Source organism: Tarenaya hassleriana, unplaced genomic scaffold (assembly GCF_000463585.1).
Source record: "Tarenaya hassleriana unplaced genomic scaffold, ASM46358v1 Cleome3, whole genome shotgun sequence".
NCBI classification, from domain to species: domain Eukaryota; kingdom Viridiplantae; phylum Streptophyta; class Magnoliopsida; order Brassicales; family Cleomaceae; genus Tarenaya; species Tarenaya hassleriana.
Genome location: NW_010966177.1, coordinates 4499028 through 4513805, shown reverse-complemented (window position 1 = coordinate 4513805; position 14778 = coordinate 4499028). Strand labels below are relative to the sequence as shown.

The window sequence follows — 14778 nt, the reverse complement described above, 5'->3', positions numbered from 1 at the left end:
GTATATATACACGACAAACATGTAACTTATCTACGTACACACATGGGCTTCTCCGGTCATCTGGTAGATGTAGTCGGACCAAAGGCCCGGTGAACTTCTGGATTATCAAAAAAAAAAAAAAAAAAACTTATCTACGTACAGCATGTGTGTGTATATATAGATATATGGTCTAACAGACGGAAGTTCTGGTGCATTGTAAGGCTCCAGCAGAACTAGTCAGTCCCTTAACAGCTCTCGCGTCTGCTGTCCTGAAACTCTGTTCACGAGTGTAGTTTGGTCTGGCTCCGCCAACTCCTTTCTTGAGCGTGAAAGACGCTCCGTTCTCGAAATAATCGTTTACCGAATAGAATTTCCATTGCAGTTGATCTCCATCACTTTGTTTCTTCCATGTCACCTGTAAGGAAAGGAGAGCATGTTATGTTAATCAGTAAGCACAAAACGATTTCTGAAGATTTTTTACACGAGAGCTTATCAATGAATTATGATATATCATCACCTCCTTGTTTCCTGATTCGGGTGCCACGAAATAGTTTGACTCGCTCTTGACGCGAGGACTCATGCTTCCTCCAATGGCGTACTGTGTCCATCCTTGGTAGTAGTTGTTCGCCACATGCGCGTATCCATGTCTCACCCTTTTGCCAAATAACATGGATAATGAATGATGATTATATATATATATATATATTCATATATGTATAGATATATATATGTGTGTGTGTGTGTACCTGGGCATTCTTTGGTTGCAATTGGGACCAAAGTGGTTGAACACAACGGTCACTCGCATGTCCTTGTCTCTAACGTACCCATCGTCGTGGCCAAGAAGCATGACCTTGTCCTGGTTCCTGAACCAGTTGTTGGAAACGGTTACGTCAGTTGTGCCACGAGTGACGTCAAGAAGACCGTCCTGGCAATCGTAGAGTGTGTTATGGTCGATCCAAACTTTTCGGGCGGTGACCAGACGGATGGCGTCCCCGTCGACTTGGCCTAGTTGGATAACGTGTGAGTCCGGACCCATCACTGAACTCGGTGGCTGTGGTTTGCAATCATGGATCTTCAGTCCGTGGATTATCACATCAGTGGCCTTCACATTCAAAACACACGTAATGATCAAAATGTTTCACATCAGTGGCCTGCACAGTTATTTCGGTTTTTGGAAAACTACATTCATTTCGTTTTTAATGGGTTCGGTGTTTATTGACAAAAATATTTATTTTTCAAAGAAATTTTCAGTTTTTTTTAAAAAAATTTTATTCGGTTGAGATTCATTCTTTTCGTTTTTAGGGAAAACATACAAATTTGATTTTTATATCGGGTTCAATCTGGTTCGATTTCTGTTTGGGTTCGGTTTTTATTGATGAAAATATTTTTACGAAATTTTTGGTATTCGATTCGGATTCATTTTTTGAATTTTAGAAAAATCATACCTATTCATGGAATATCAAATTATCCGGTTAGAATTCATCTGGTTTATTCGGCTAATAACCAAATTGACCACCTTTATTTTCGAAAACAAAAGTGAAGCTTTATTATACCTTGTAGACGAGGAGGCAAGCCGGGCCAGAGATGTGAACACTGACGCCGCGACCGTCGAGAGTGGTGAAGCTACTTATGAGAAGCGGCTTGTGAAGGTTAATCTTCATGTTCCTTTTGAAAGTGATCCATTTCTTACCCTTCACAACCGTCGTTCCGTACCTTAGAGTTCCGGGTTTAGGGTTTAACGGGTCATCGGACGGGTCGGTCACTTTGTACTGAACGACCCCTCCTCCGATATTTCCCGTCATTTTGCCCGCGAACCCGACCGAACACCTCGCCATCTGCTGCCTGTTTCTGCGCCACTCGGGGTTCGGTCTCCAGCATTTGTCGATCACGTTCAGCTCCGCGGCCTCCAAGGCATTCGCCGCGAACAAGACGACGACTAGGAGTTGGACCAGTACGACGTCGTTCCATAAGAACCTGGCCATATGCTCTTGATTTCTGTGTATTTTATGTTGAGGAAAATTGAAGGAGAATGTAGAGAAGATGCGTTGGGAAGGATAGCGGGATGTGACATTTATATATAGATTGGAAAAAAATACAAGTTTGTTTACGTGGTTTTATGTGGGACGTGCACAATCGTAACAAAGTTCCATTTAGTTGATACAATTTCATTTTTTGTTATAACACTGCGTAACCGTTTTGCCGTGTTTAGTCTACGGTGTTAGAGTTTTAGCGATTTACATATAAATTATTTTTTGTGTTTTATGTTTTTTTAAATAAACACAGCCTGACATTTATTCTAAAAAAAATGCGTTGTTTTTTCATGAAATCAAATAACGTCTATATACAGTATACATTTTATTAAAAAAATTGCTAAAATGGTTCATATATACTTATAATATATAAATGGACATTATTTTATTATTTAATTATTTAAAATTTTATTTGTAATTGTATTTTAAAGTATCTTTAGTATTTTTCTTATTATTTCCATATAACAAGTAATTTGCGTCGCATACTCCACCGGCGGCGGAGCATCAGGCTACCGATACCCCGTCTCCGTCGCCGGCGGCCGGAACCCTAGAGAATGGAGTTCATGGAGAGGACATGTCCCTGGACGAAGCCCTACGGCCGGAACCCTAGAGAATGGAGCAGCCTTGTTATGATCTTCAATCCAGCCTTCCTAGGGTTTGCCATGAGAGCACATTATTGCAGATGTCACATAACACCCAGAAATTGCTTCTCGAAGTGTTTGGCTTTTTCAGGGTTTTGTCACATGACTGTTACATTCTGATCTGAAAACGAATGTCATTTCCAGTTGGATCCAACGAAATCCATTACAGTCTACACAGAATGCTTACACGGCCTCATCAGCATATGATTTGGGCACTTGTTCTTTGTTTTTGATACAAACTGACACTGTACATGGAGGAAGGCTAATCGCAGTTTCAATCAGAGCCATGCCATGATGCCATGGCTCTGCCCCTGGGCTTAACACATTCAACTATAAAGCCTCAACCTCGTCGTTATGGGTTGTCTGCACATAGGACATGTCTTCACAGCCACACCACATTCCTTGCATGTCTTCATGTGGAAGAAGAGAAGATATGTCACACTCTTTTAAGCAAGAACTCAAAACCCGAACCAGTAAGTACGTTTTTCTAGAGAATTCACTTACCATATGGCCACAGCCAAAAGCCATGTCCTTTGGACTCGTCAAGCAAATGGGGCATACCTTTAGAACAAACGAAGAAACACTCTTACAAGACAGGCATAGAAAGCTATGACAGAGAGATGCGGAAAGAGTGGAAAGAGAGAGAGTCTCACCGGCTCTGAAACCCGAGCTGTTGTTTCACTTTTCTCGCTGTATTCCACTCGAGGGACTGATCTAACCGCATTGTCATGCTCCATAACCTCTGGTGGAGGTGGAAGTGGTTTTGTTCCTTTGTGTGAAGCCCTTACATTTCCTCCTCCACTGCATCATGATCGAAGAAGAAGGCCTTTTCACAATGTTCAAAGTGTCATGAAATAAATAAATCAATAAATAAATCAATAAAAGCAATAACCATTGTTGCTTCTTGTGGTAGAATCTACCTAACAGGCTGGAGGCTAAATGTGGCCTTGTACTGAAACGGAATCTCCATGAGGGCTGCAAGCGCAAAGGCCGTCTCCTTTTTCCCCGCATCTGCCTGCTCTGACATTATCTTCGTGAAGTTTACAAACTGCGACAACAGAAAACACAAAACTATTAAGATCACTAAATAGTCAGTCGTCTACTCGGTTTTACCGATCATCGTCATTATCATCTCTCAACTATTAAGGAAAATCTCATAAAAATATACAAATCTGTTACCAAATTTTAGATAGATACATTGGTTTTAAAATTTTCAGTAAAAATACACCATCTTTTCTCCGAGTCCTAGCTAAAAGCTTAAAATGACGAGTTTTACAAGAAAATGAACCCCAAAAAACTACAGTCAAATAAGAAAGATCATGTATATCTCTAAAATATGATTTTTACTGAGAATCATAGAGAGGTTGTGTATATTTCTACAAATTTTAAAGTTTGCGTGTTAATCTAGGTGTTGATGACAAATCCGCGTATGTATATGCGGTTTTCCAAAATGAGTATGCTGGCTACAGGCCCCATAAAACAATACCTGGAAGTTATCAAATTCACGACGAGGGATATTGTCATCAAATTGTTTCATGGTGTCCCAAGGGCCATCTCCTACTCCAACCAAGATGATCGATAGAGGGTAATGGCTGAATTTTCATTTCCAAAACCACACATATCAACACCGGCAATAACAGCTTAGCTCAGACTCGAAAGAGAGTAAATCATCAGTTACATTACCTCGCCGCCATTATGGAACTGATTGTAGCCTCTTCCTGAGGACTAAGCCGACCACTCTGCACATTGGGGTTCTTGGTCACCTGTCCATCCGCTATGATTATAAGAACATGGTACTGCATACTATTCTCCTCGACTATTTCTATGGCTGCGTCAATCACCGGCGCAAATGAGGTCGGACCTGCCCATGACACAAAAAGGACATGAAAAATCTTCAGGACAAGAGAGAAAGGAATTGGTCTGAAAAAAGTATCCAAGGAGAAATCTGCAGTCACGTTACCGGACAACTTCAGGTATGGAACGATCTCTCTGTATCTTTTCAGAACATCTTCAAAACCACGGCAAGGCTGGTTATCGGGATAAAAGCTGAATACGTACTTGTCATGCGTTGATGCTGCATAAGAAGATATTACCTTAAAGGGAGCTTAATCTTAGACCAGAACCAAGCATGACTTAAAAGGAGGAACTAACCGTCGCCAAAGCCGAAACAAGGTATTAGATTATCTTCATCAAAGGGGGACAATGTACGGCCTATAATGGATATAGCTTGCTCGTAGGGATTTGTCCGATTACCAATGGCATGAAGACTTCTTCTATTGAATGAATACCTTCCTGCAAGCAAGAAAGAAGATACTAACTGTTATTGATGAAGGATTTTCTGTGAAGGGGTTATTAATTTAGTGAAGGTGAAGACAATGGATCATCATCACCTGTCCATTCATTGCTGTTGGTGAAGTCAATCCCCAATATCAAGTTCGAGGATTCAAGTCCAGCTTCCCTCAGAGCGGATATTACCTGTACGGAAGTTGCATAAGACTTGTCTTATGGTATCACTTCATTCCACCAACTCTTAAAACCAAAATTCAGAAGGGTGGTGATCGTGAAACCTGATCCAATTTGGTGAAATGGTCAGCTATAAACTTGGGTCGCTGATCATATTTATAGCTACGATTCATCGAAACTCCTGCACCAGCAATCCACATTTTTCAAACCCATGATCAAGAATACATCACCAAAATAACTGCCTTCAAGAATCACGCTTTTTAAACCCAATTCAAGAACCCAGTTCTAGCAAAAACACTGGAATGACCCAACAGATAAAAAAGATAAAGCAACAGAATTGAAATCATTTAACCTAAGCAATCAGCAAGAGAGACAGAGACAGAGAGCAAGTATCGACCTGGAGTTGTCCAAATGAACCAGAAGAACTCAGACAAACTATCCGGCAGATTTTCGTGCTTTAAAACAGCAAAAAAAAAGGTGAAAGAATAAGAACAAAATCGAAAGTGTGGTTTCGTTGAGGCGTACAAGCTACTGGATTTGCCTTTGCTTGCGCCGGAGATAATTGCAATAATTTGGACAAAACTTTTCGGTTCTTTCGTAGAACACGACAATGGTGGTGACGAGTTTGGTTCCGTCGTGCGTCATTATCCACCACGGCCGTGGATTCCGCGAAGGGCCACGTGCCACGTGGCTAACGTGGCGGACCCCGTCATCTTCGGCGGCCGCCTGAATTCTGCTGCATTTTATTGGGCTTTAGAAAATCCCAATATATGCCTTAGATCTTGGGCCTTTCTCACGGGCTTAAATATCTTTGGGTACATAAAAAAAACAAACTGCCGTTTCTTCTCCAAATAAATAAAAAAAAATATGCAGAAAAGAAAATTCAACAATAAACTACATTCTTCATACAAAATGTTTGTTGCGTACAAGAATATTTTTCCTAATCAAATACACAATGCCATATATATATATATATATATATATATTATTTTGGGCCTGTGGGCTTAAGAGCTTTCGAAATAAAATACGGTTAAGCCCAACAAGAAATAGCCCAAGCCCAAATCTTTGAGCAGCCGCACCCGCAAGTTAACGTCAATCAACTTTGGCATAACCCTCACGCGCCGAACTTTTCTTTTTCTATGAAGTCAACTAATACATACAACGAAAGGATAATAATATTATTAAAGATAACATAATATATATATATATATATTCCCCCTCGCGACAAAAATATTACGTACACAAACGGAGACGTGAAAGACGGTCTGCGAAGTTTCCAGGGAATTCAACACAGGGCCGATGAGCTGCGATCGCATTCCTTTGCGAAGAAAACGAATTAAGTATTGTCTATATATTGTTTCAGAGACGCCATTGCTTTGGCGATCTCGTACACACACCCCGACTTGAAAGTATTTTTAACGTATAATCGATATATATATATATATATATATATATATGTGTATATGTTCGATGGCTTACGAGAAGGAGCTCGCTGCTGCGAAGAAAGCCGTCTCGCTCGCTGCTCGTCTATGTCAGGTTTTAAAAAAGAAGAACATTTATTATTATTATTACCACATGCATGTATATAGGTTCCTTCGATGTCTCGTACGTGTGCTTGATGTTTGGTTCCACGTCCATCAGAAGTTGCAGAGGTCTCTGTCTCAATCCGACATCCTGACCAAACCTGATAACAGTCCGGTTACAGTCGCTGACTTCGGTTAGTTAATTGTCTACTCTCATCCCTCTTTCTAGTTTTCTTTTTTGTCAGTTGTTGGATTTCATCTGCAGTTAGTTATTATGGTTACCGGCTCCAAAACCCATGTTCGAATCAGATTTCTTGTTCCTTAAGTCAAACAAGACAAATCTAGTTCCCAACACTTTGGTCAATTTTAAGGTTCTCAAGTGGTGGTTACTCTTGTTCTCCAAAAGGAGCTTCAACCTGAGCCACTCTCTTTGGTTGCTGAGGAGGTGAAAACAAAAAAAAACTTTTTTTTTTATCACAAACCTTCACATATCCACACGTCTTTTCCTGGGTTTTTACTGTCTTTTTCCGGAAAAAAAAAACCAATCAGGATTCCGGAGAGCTGCGGAAGAATGGCGCTGAGGCAGTTCTAGAAAGCATCGCAAATCTCGTGAAAGATACTCTCGACAGTGACGGATATTACCCTTCTTCTCCTCTGTCCACGGACCATGTGTTGAGAGCCATAGAATGTGGAAGATCTGAAGGTGGTTCCACTGGTCGCCACTGGGTTTTGGACCCTATAGACGGCACCAGAGGGTGAGTGAGTTGTCGACGTTTTTATCTCTATGTCCCCATCTTTCTCTCGTCACTTCAAAAAGTCTGACTTCCAACATGAAAATTTCCGGCCACAGGTTCGTAAGAGGAGAGCAATACGCAGTTGGATTAGCTTTGCTAGTGGAAGGACAGGTCGTGCTCGGTGTCATGGCTTGTCCTAACCTTCCTCTGGCCTGCGATACACAGAAACCTTCTTCAGATGAAGTCGGCTGCCTATTCTCCGCTACAAAGGGAGATGGGTCTTATGTCCAGCCGCTCAAAGGCGACGGTACCCCACAGAAGGTATATATACATAAATATATATATATATATGTATACTCTCGGCTTTGTGTCGGGCAAAATACTCTTATATCCTGAACCAGAAGCAGCAGCAGCCACTGCTCTGGTTCTGTTCTGTCCCTTGAGACTATGTTCTGTCCGAAACGAGATTGAGGTTGACAAAACAGGTACAAGTGAGCAGCATCGACAACCCTGAAGAAGCAAAGTTCTTCGAGTCTTACCACAAGCCAATGCCTATCCACAGCTCCATTGCCAAGGTTCATCTTCTTTCTTTGTACCCCCGCTATACAGTCATCTGTTTTTTTTTTTTTTTTGCGGCTAAAGCGTGCTGTTGTTAATATATTGCAGAAACTCGGGATCAAATCGCTGCCCGTGAGGATGGATAGCCAGGCAAAGTATGGGGCTTTGGCGCAAGGAGGTGGAGAAATATACTTACGTTTCACTCGCAACGGGTACCAGGAATCCATATGGGACCATGCTGCTGGTTCAATTGTTACAACCGGTACAGCTACATCATATATCCTCTCTACATATCTTCGTAATAATATGATAATCTTTTAGAATATTCTCTGTACATATTGTATATAAAGAAGAAGAAGCTTTGTGCAGAAGCAGGAGGAGTGGTAATGGACGCGGCAGGGAATGCTCTGGACTTCTCGAGGGGAAAGCACCTTTGCCACAAAACGGGAATCATAGTCACCACCGAGAAGCTGAAGCCATGGCTGCTGAAGGCCGTCAAAGAATCTATGGAAGAAGACAAGCTTCATCTCCTCCAACTCCAACATGTATAATCCATACACTATTTCATATCAAAATGAAGATCTGAATGAATAATAGTTATACACATCTATTTCCCAGTTTGTTCCCTGAGATTATTTCTATTTTCAAGTCGCTCCCTATATTTACGTTTCGTTCACGATACGCCACATTCCTATCGTTCCATTTTTATAAGATGCCCACCCAAAGGACTCGGATTCTCGATTCTACCGTGATTTTGAGTAATTTTGCATCAAACCCGATCCATAGAATCACTGTAATCGCATTCACGTGCATGCGTCTACAAAACGATAAGAAGCAGAGTAGATTTAACCAAAATAGGTAAAACCCGCTAACAATGTATTTCCGAACAATTCGATCATGGTTTGTCTGAAAAATTCTGACTTCCGACCACATCAGAGAGTAGAGAGTAATCAGGCAGCAGAAGCCTTCACAATGTTTCTGCTGATCACTTCCAAATGTTACTTCGAGTTGCCGGAAAATGGCTGGGTCGGCTGTGATTGACTTTGACCAGACAGCATCTCGAAGCACGAGGGATCGGCAAAGAATCCAAACTCATCCTGAACCAGACAGATGCTTTCTGAGTCGCCCAAATTCTCAGATTGAGCTACAGGAACAGTCAACGGCTCGGCCAGATCCCCTAGCTCTAGGAACAATTGTATATCCTCATAAGGGTTGCCATGTGGGGCCACGCCTGGCACTTGATAGAAGCTGTTCAGTTCTGGAAGTCCGCTGAAAACGTCATCTACCTCCAAGCAACGAGGAAGTTCCCCATCTCTTGGAACTCCGGACTCATGTCTTGCCTGCAAAACCCCATTTCTAACTGTCATTAACCGCCATAACTTACGAAGTGAATTGGAAACTTTTTGATTTTGAAGTAACCGAACAGAACAAACTGCATCTAATCCGCACCGTGCATAATGCATGGAAAAGCATACGAGGACAGTTCAAGGGAGATAATGAATTATGATAATCATATACCATATGCCTAATTAAAAAACGTGTTAAGGAACTTAAGCTATGGAATCATGAGGCTAGATACCTACCTCATTTAGAGAATACCCACCAAAACCGAAACTCTCATCATCAACAAAGAAACCCAGCATTGGATATATATCATCATCCCCAGGATTCTGAGTGGCCACTGTCAAAGTTCGTGAGCTATTAAAATCGAGAAGAGGTGAAGAAGGCCTTGGAGTGTTATCTGCACCATTCGGAGGCAGAGGCATGTTAACAGTTGGTACCATATCAGAGACACATGACTCTGATATCATTCCAACACCAAAATCCTTTCGGACATGTGACTGTGAGGATGTAGCAATCAGACTGGTTTCTTTGCAAGGCCCGGGCACATTTACAGAAGGCAAAGCTGATGCAACATTGTCAGTATCTTCCTCTTCGTCTTCTTCCCCATCACTCCATTCCTCTTCCTTAAATGGAGCCCCATATTGAGCTCCATTTCTCGGTCCAGGACCATCTTTCTTAAAGAGAACACATAGCACGTAAGCATCCTGCAGCGGAAAACATATTTTAGATACGTAACTAGAGTGAACAGGTAATATCATAAGTTATCATGAACTGGCTAGAAGTTTAGAACAGACTCTTTTTTTCCCTATCAAACATGGAAGCGTTACTACCTGAGCGACGTCCATCTGAGCCAGTTCCTTGTCTTCAAGCCTGTATTCGTGCATAACCCAATCAGTTCGTTCACCTCGAGGAGACTTGCCACAATGGTACACCAGGGTTTTTATAATTCCCACAATTTCGTTATTGCAAAGAACAGCTCTATCCTTCCCTGTGATCTTCCAGTAACCAAATCCAGTTGTACGGTTCTTCCTAACCCCACTGGCATATTTCTTTCCTCTTGGGCAGAAGAAGTACCACTTAAGATCTCCAGTCTTTAGATAAGATTTATCTGCAAAGACCAAGGTACGGTTAAGGATAGAGAATAGTGGAAAAGACACCCAAAAACATGAAACAAGTGGAACAAGCAGCAACAAAGAATTTTCACAAGTACCTGGTAAATCCGAAGGTTCGAACTTGTAAATGTCGATTTCTGCGATGGCTTCAACTCGGAGCTTTTTCCGCGTCACTTTCCTCTTTAGGTAATACTTCACCAATTCAACATCAGTCGGATGAAACCGAAATCCAGGAGCTAAGTGAGTCTTCACCATTGGAAGACCCAAAAGGGAAACACTTTCCTAGGATCCCGATCCCTCCTTACAATACGAGAGAACTTCTGAAATCCGATGCCTGGTGCTTTTGCTTCAAATTAGCAAAAAAGCACCAGCACAAGCAAATTGTATTAAACAGCAACAAACAGAAAGGGATTTGGAGAATCCAGCAAGAAATCTTACTAGAAAAGGGAAGAAAGAAAGAAAAAAAGGGGAAACAAAAGATCAAGAGTCAAGTCCAATGTCTGAACAAGATCGATTGGAAGCACCACAGCCTCCCCCTGCTCATAAAACCACAATCGCACCAAAAGAAAGATGGATTCTTCTTGCAGAGATCAACAGACATCTGGTGTGCAAATGGAAAACCTGTTTTAAGAATTCCAAACAAAAGCAAAAGCAAAAAAATGAACTACAAAACCAACCAAGTAGCAAAATATACAGTAAATGAATAACTCACTCATGAATCACAAAATTTCACAGCAGCAAAGACCAATACACAAGCAACTCCAGAAAAACCAAAACTTTTGTAAACGAGGGCAGCAAAACGGATACCAGTACAAAACCCTAAAATTCCGGCTCTTTTACACATCGAAGCATCAAAGATGCCGTGCTAACCCCCAAAAAAGACTACACTTTTCCGTCGCGAGATGCTTAAATCATCGATGTAATTCGAGACAAACAATCAAATCAATCTCCAACCCGACAACACCCGGATAGCAAAACCGTAGATACCCACAACTCGAAATGAAAAGGGATTACGAGAAACAGTGAAGAATCGCGATCAAAGCTCAGAAAAGGAAAAAGAGAGAGAGCAAATATAAACGGTACCCGGAGAAAGGGAGATGCCGGAGAAACGGGAGACGGTGCGGCGGAGAAGCGAGCGAGCGAGCGAGTGAGAGGAGAGTAGCGTGAAAGAGAAGCCGAAAAGACCGACAAGTGGATGAAGGGTCTAGGGTTATATGGACGGAGGTGGGCCTTTTGTGGAAAAAAAACGACTGAAAAAGCAATTAGTAGAAAAAGTGTGTCAGCGAATCTAAATTTAATTAATTGCCATTTAAATCTTTAATTATACGTTAACATTAGCTTCAAGCCTCTAGAATTGGAGCAGATTGACATCCATTCACGGTTTAATTCCAAAAACAAATTGATAATTTTTTAATGCGAATATGTTTTTATACTAAGCAAATGGATTAGCTGTTGGTATTTGATTAATTAGTAGTTATTATGGATGACTTCCAACAAAAAAAAGCCGGGGTCAATAACAGAGTGATATAAACACAAAGGACAGTTCTTTGTACAATATAATAACATAACAGTAATAATAATACACATCATTTACACTATTAATATCGCAATTTCTCTGTTATTTGTGTAATATACTACGGACAGTTTCAAACTGCCATCAGCTTAATTTAAATTTTTTAATAAAATTGCCCTCCACATTGCCCTAATTACACACTCGTATTCAATTCCAGAAGCATAACCCATCTTGAACCTAAAGATTCATCGGATAGAATTTCGATTATTTCCCCTCTCAAGGTTTGAATTTCATAAATTAAAATCTAAATAAAGTAAATATTAAAGAGAGATTGTGTTCAGTAAATAGTGAATTTCCAAATATACCCTCAGGGGGGATGAAGTGAAACACTGGTATGTGGTACTAGAAGCAGGGAGGCAGGTCAGGGGGAGGTTTGAGCATGCGAGATGACTTGGTCGGACCGTCTTTCACTATGAACACAGTGTTCATTCCCCACGTCGCATGTCTCTCTATGTGGCAATGCAATAGCCACACCCCTGCATGTGCATGCATGCATATACACAAAAAAAAAATCAATAATATATATATATATATATACATATACACATGCACGCATATGTTATGTTTAAGGACTCAATAGAGGTGACTAACCGGGATTGTCCGCTCTAAACCGGACGGCGGTCCAGCCATTATGCGGCACTCCGACGGTGGTTTCCTCCGGTGGATCCACCAAATTATATCTCGACGGATCTCTCCGGCTGTCGAAATTCCCAAAACCGGTTCCGACCACGTAGAAGCTGTAACCATGGAGATGGATCGGATGGTTGTCCGCTGCCAAAACGTTCGTCCCTTGCAAAACCAACTCAACACTAGAGTTGTACTCCAAAACTACCACTTTCGTCCCGAAACTTGTCGGCAAAGGTAGGTTTTCCCCCGTGTAATTGAATTCTTTCGGAGGTTTTCTCGGGAAATCTTCCCCGAAAACGCCTCCTATCTTGTGATAATACGCTCGCAGTATGTCAATGCTCGGGTTAACAAAGCTGACGTTGTTAACGCTCGAAGCGAATCGCTTCCCGAGCGGTCCGTCACAGGGTCGGTCGCCCGAGCAGTTCATCAAGTTCACCGAGAAGGCGTACATCAAATGGGTGTCAATTTTAACCGGGACGTGAATCGGGCGGTTTTTGGCCACGAGGCTCCTGAACCGGTTAGTGAACTTGGTTGATGCTTTGGTGTGGTTGTAAGGAGGCAGCACCGGTAGAACCGGGTCTCCGGTTCTGGGGGCGGATTTGTATTGTAAGATTGCGGTGGTGGAGGTGTTATCGAAGCCGGCGCCAAAGGCGGAGGAGTAGGCCCGAGCCATGGCCGCGTAGAGGCCGGGACGGCTGTTGGCGTGGAGGAGGACGTCAATGGACTGACCGGGAGTTATCATGAGGTAATCCGTTCGGAACGGTTTTAAGTATATACCGTCTTTGCCCACCACGGTCAATCTATGGTTCGCCACCGCGAAGAAGAGCTCCTCGTCCATAACCGCGTTTATGATGCGGAGAAGGTATCGTCTTCTGCGTTCGACAGTTATTCTGAATGTATCTGTGTCAAAGATTGATACAAACAAACATTACGAATATGGGTTTGAATTAAATTTGAAAATCATGGAACAGGGACAGAGAAAGAGAGAGATCTAGTACCCTTTTCAGAGCAAGGGTAGAGAAAACCGGGTTGTCCATTGATGGTATAAGCATCGGAGATGGCCGGTTCACCTCCGGTTTCGATAGCCTTTCTCGGTATGTCCATTGTGTTTTCCTTCTTCCACCATTCACCTGTATGCATGCATCATCATTATTACCCATTACCATCACCATAACCATAACCATCACCATCACCAGCACCATGGAAAAAAAGGGAGTACCGAGAATGATGGGGATTTCGCGGTGGGGAAGGGGAAAAGGATAGGAAGAACCGAGTTGAGGGTAGACGACGAAAGCGCCGTAGACAGTGGCACGTGCCCATTCGTTGTGGGCATGCCACCATATCGTCCCTTCTTCAGTTGTCAGATCGATCCTGTACTTATAACGTGTCCTCGGTCTTATCGGACACTGCGTTATATACTCTGGTCCGTCCGCCCACGGATTCCTTACCTGTCTTGCTCCATGCCTACATGTATTTTTATACCCATCTTCTCACTCTATCAACAACCAAAGTTTCCATTTTGTATCGGAATTTAAATCCAAAAGGGGGATAGAAATATTTACCGAATTTCCCTAATTTTTTTTGAAGATGTAATTGAGACAAAAGTTTGATAAATTTGCGGATTATAAAAAACTAATCACACCCTCTAATGAACCATTTCTCCGATTTTTTTTTAAATTTCAAACTAAATCTAATCAGAGATAATCAAATTAAACCAAATGGATATAACTGCCTCAACCAAGAATTTATTTCATTTTTTTTTTTGTTACCAGTGGATGGTGATATTGTAATGGGCGTTGTTGACGACATTGATGATGAGCCGATCGCCTCGTCGGGCTGTCAGCGTCGGGCCAGGGTATTTACCGTTCACTGTCAATATGTTTTTGGTTTCACATAGCCTCGTGTACGGTTTTGTCTCTATCTGTTTTTATTTTGTTTACCATCAATTTCCAAAAAAAAAAAAGATGGATCGAAGAAATAATGATATGGCCTGAAGACAAAGTACAAATACCACGAACTTGTGTCTGATAATCTTCGCGTCAACGATTCCACGTGTAAGAAGAATGAAGAAGAAGCAGACGACCAAACTCCATGCCTTCACCAAGGGATTGTATTCCCCGACCGCCATCGTTACTCTGTTTCAAGCGTTGTTGTTTTTTTTTAAATGAAAAACTCTTATAATTCATATAAATTT

General features: G+C 41.7%; 5 protein-coding genes and 1 long non-coding RNA gene across 10 annotated transcripts; 2 read left to right on the top strand and 4 right to left on the bottom strand.

Moving 5' to 3' along the window:
- Positions 1-84: 84 nt before the first annotated feature.
- On the bottom strand, positions 85-1998 carry LOC104819344 (probable pectate lyase 4). The gene is made up of 4 exons (XM_010549371.1): positions 1533-1998; positions 726-1081; positions 497-632; positions 85-394 (listed from the first exon to the last, which is right to left on the bottom strand). The coding sequence occupies exons 1-4, from the start codon at positions 1959-1961 to the stop codon at positions 170-172; spliced, it is 1146 nt and encodes a 381-aa protein (XP_010547673.1). The 5' UTR covers positions 1962-1998; the 3' UTR covers positions 85-169.
- Positions 1999-2712: 714 nt separating this feature from the next.
- LOC104819343 (E3 ubiquitin-protein ligase RGLG1-like) lies at positions 2713-5729 on the bottom strand. Of its 2 annotated transcripts, XM_010549370.2 has the most exons (11): positions 5511-5729; positions 5218-5294; positions 5041-5125; positions 4802-4942; positions 4611-4724; positions 4334-4511; positions 4137-4242; positions 3571-3698; positions 3304-3451; positions 3155-3211; positions 2713-3060 (listed from the first exon to the last, which is right to left on the bottom strand). In XM_010549370.2, exons 2-11 carry the CDS (start codon positions 5284-5286, stop codon positions 2977-2979), a joined length of 1110 nt encoding a protein of 369 aa, XP_010547672.1. In that variant the 5' UTR covers positions 5287-5294; positions 5511-5729; the 3' UTR covers positions 2713-2976. The 2 variants fall into 2 exon arrangements, 1 of the variants encoding a protein (XP_010547672.1); XR_772783.2 differs by lacking the exon at positions 2713-3060 and having other exon boundaries at positions 3304-3476; positions 5511-5597.
- Positions 5730-6347: 618 nt separating this feature from the next.
- LOC104819342 (SAL2 phosphatase-like) lies at positions 6348-8589 on the top strand. 2 transcript variants are annotated; one of them, XM_010549369.2, is made up of 8 exons: positions 6348-6649; positions 6755-6830; positions 7008-7081; positions 7186-7391; positions 7487-7691; positions 7856-7945; positions 8037-8190; positions 8304-8589. In XM_010549369.2, exons 1-8 carry the CDS (start codon positions 6569-6571, stop codon positions 8477-8479), a joined length of 1062 nt encoding a protein of 353 aa, XP_010547671.1. In that variant the 5' UTR covers positions 6348-6568; the 3' UTR covers positions 8480-8589. The 2 variants fall into 2 exon arrangements, with proteins under 2 accessions (XP_010547671.1, XP_010547670.1); XM_010549368.2 differs by having other exon boundaries at positions 6349-6649; positions 8298-8589.
- A 120-nt stretch (positions 8590-8709) lies between these two features.
- LOC104819339 (NAC domain-containing protein 82-like) lies at positions 8710-11561 on the bottom strand. Its single transcript, XM_010549363.2, has 5 exons — positions 11468-11561; positions 10483-11005; positions 10103-10380; positions 9512-9976; positions 8710-9268 (listed from the first exon to the last, which is right to left on the bottom strand). The coding sequence occupies exons 2-5, from the start codon at positions 10637-10639 to the stop codon at positions 8927-8929; spliced, it is 1242 nt and encodes a 413-aa protein (XP_010547665.1). The 5' UTR covers positions 10640-11005; positions 11468-11561; the 3' UTR covers positions 8710-8926.
- Positions 11550-14768, bottom strand: LOC104819341 (laccase-14). 3 transcript variants are annotated; one of them, XM_010549366.2, is made up of 7 exons: positions 14596-14768; positions 14354-14505; positions 13804-14048; positions 13583-13714; positions 12549-13484; positions 12263-12433; positions 11550-11634 (listed from the first exon to the last, which is right to left on the bottom strand). In XM_010549366.2, exons 1-6 carry the CDS (start codon positions 14710-14712, stop codon positions 12300-12302), a joined length of 1716 nt encoding a protein of 571 aa, XP_010547668.1. In that variant the 5' UTR covers positions 14713-14768; the 3' UTR covers positions 11550-11634; positions 12263-12299. The 3 variants fall into 3 exon arrangements, with proteins under 3 accessions (XP_010547668.1, XP_010547669.1, XP_010547666.1); XM_010549367.2 differs by lacking the exon at positions 11550-11634 and adding an exon at positions 11965-12134; XM_010549364.2 differs by lacking the exon at positions 11550-11634 and having other exon boundaries at positions 12149-12433.
- Positions 13354-14684, top strand: LOC104819340. The gene is made up of 3 exons (XR_772782.2): positions 13354-13446; positions 13556-13678; positions 14357-14684. It is a non-coding gene; the product is annotated as an uncharacterized LOC104819340 (long non-coding RNA).
- Positions 14769-14778: the final 10 nt, after the last annotated feature.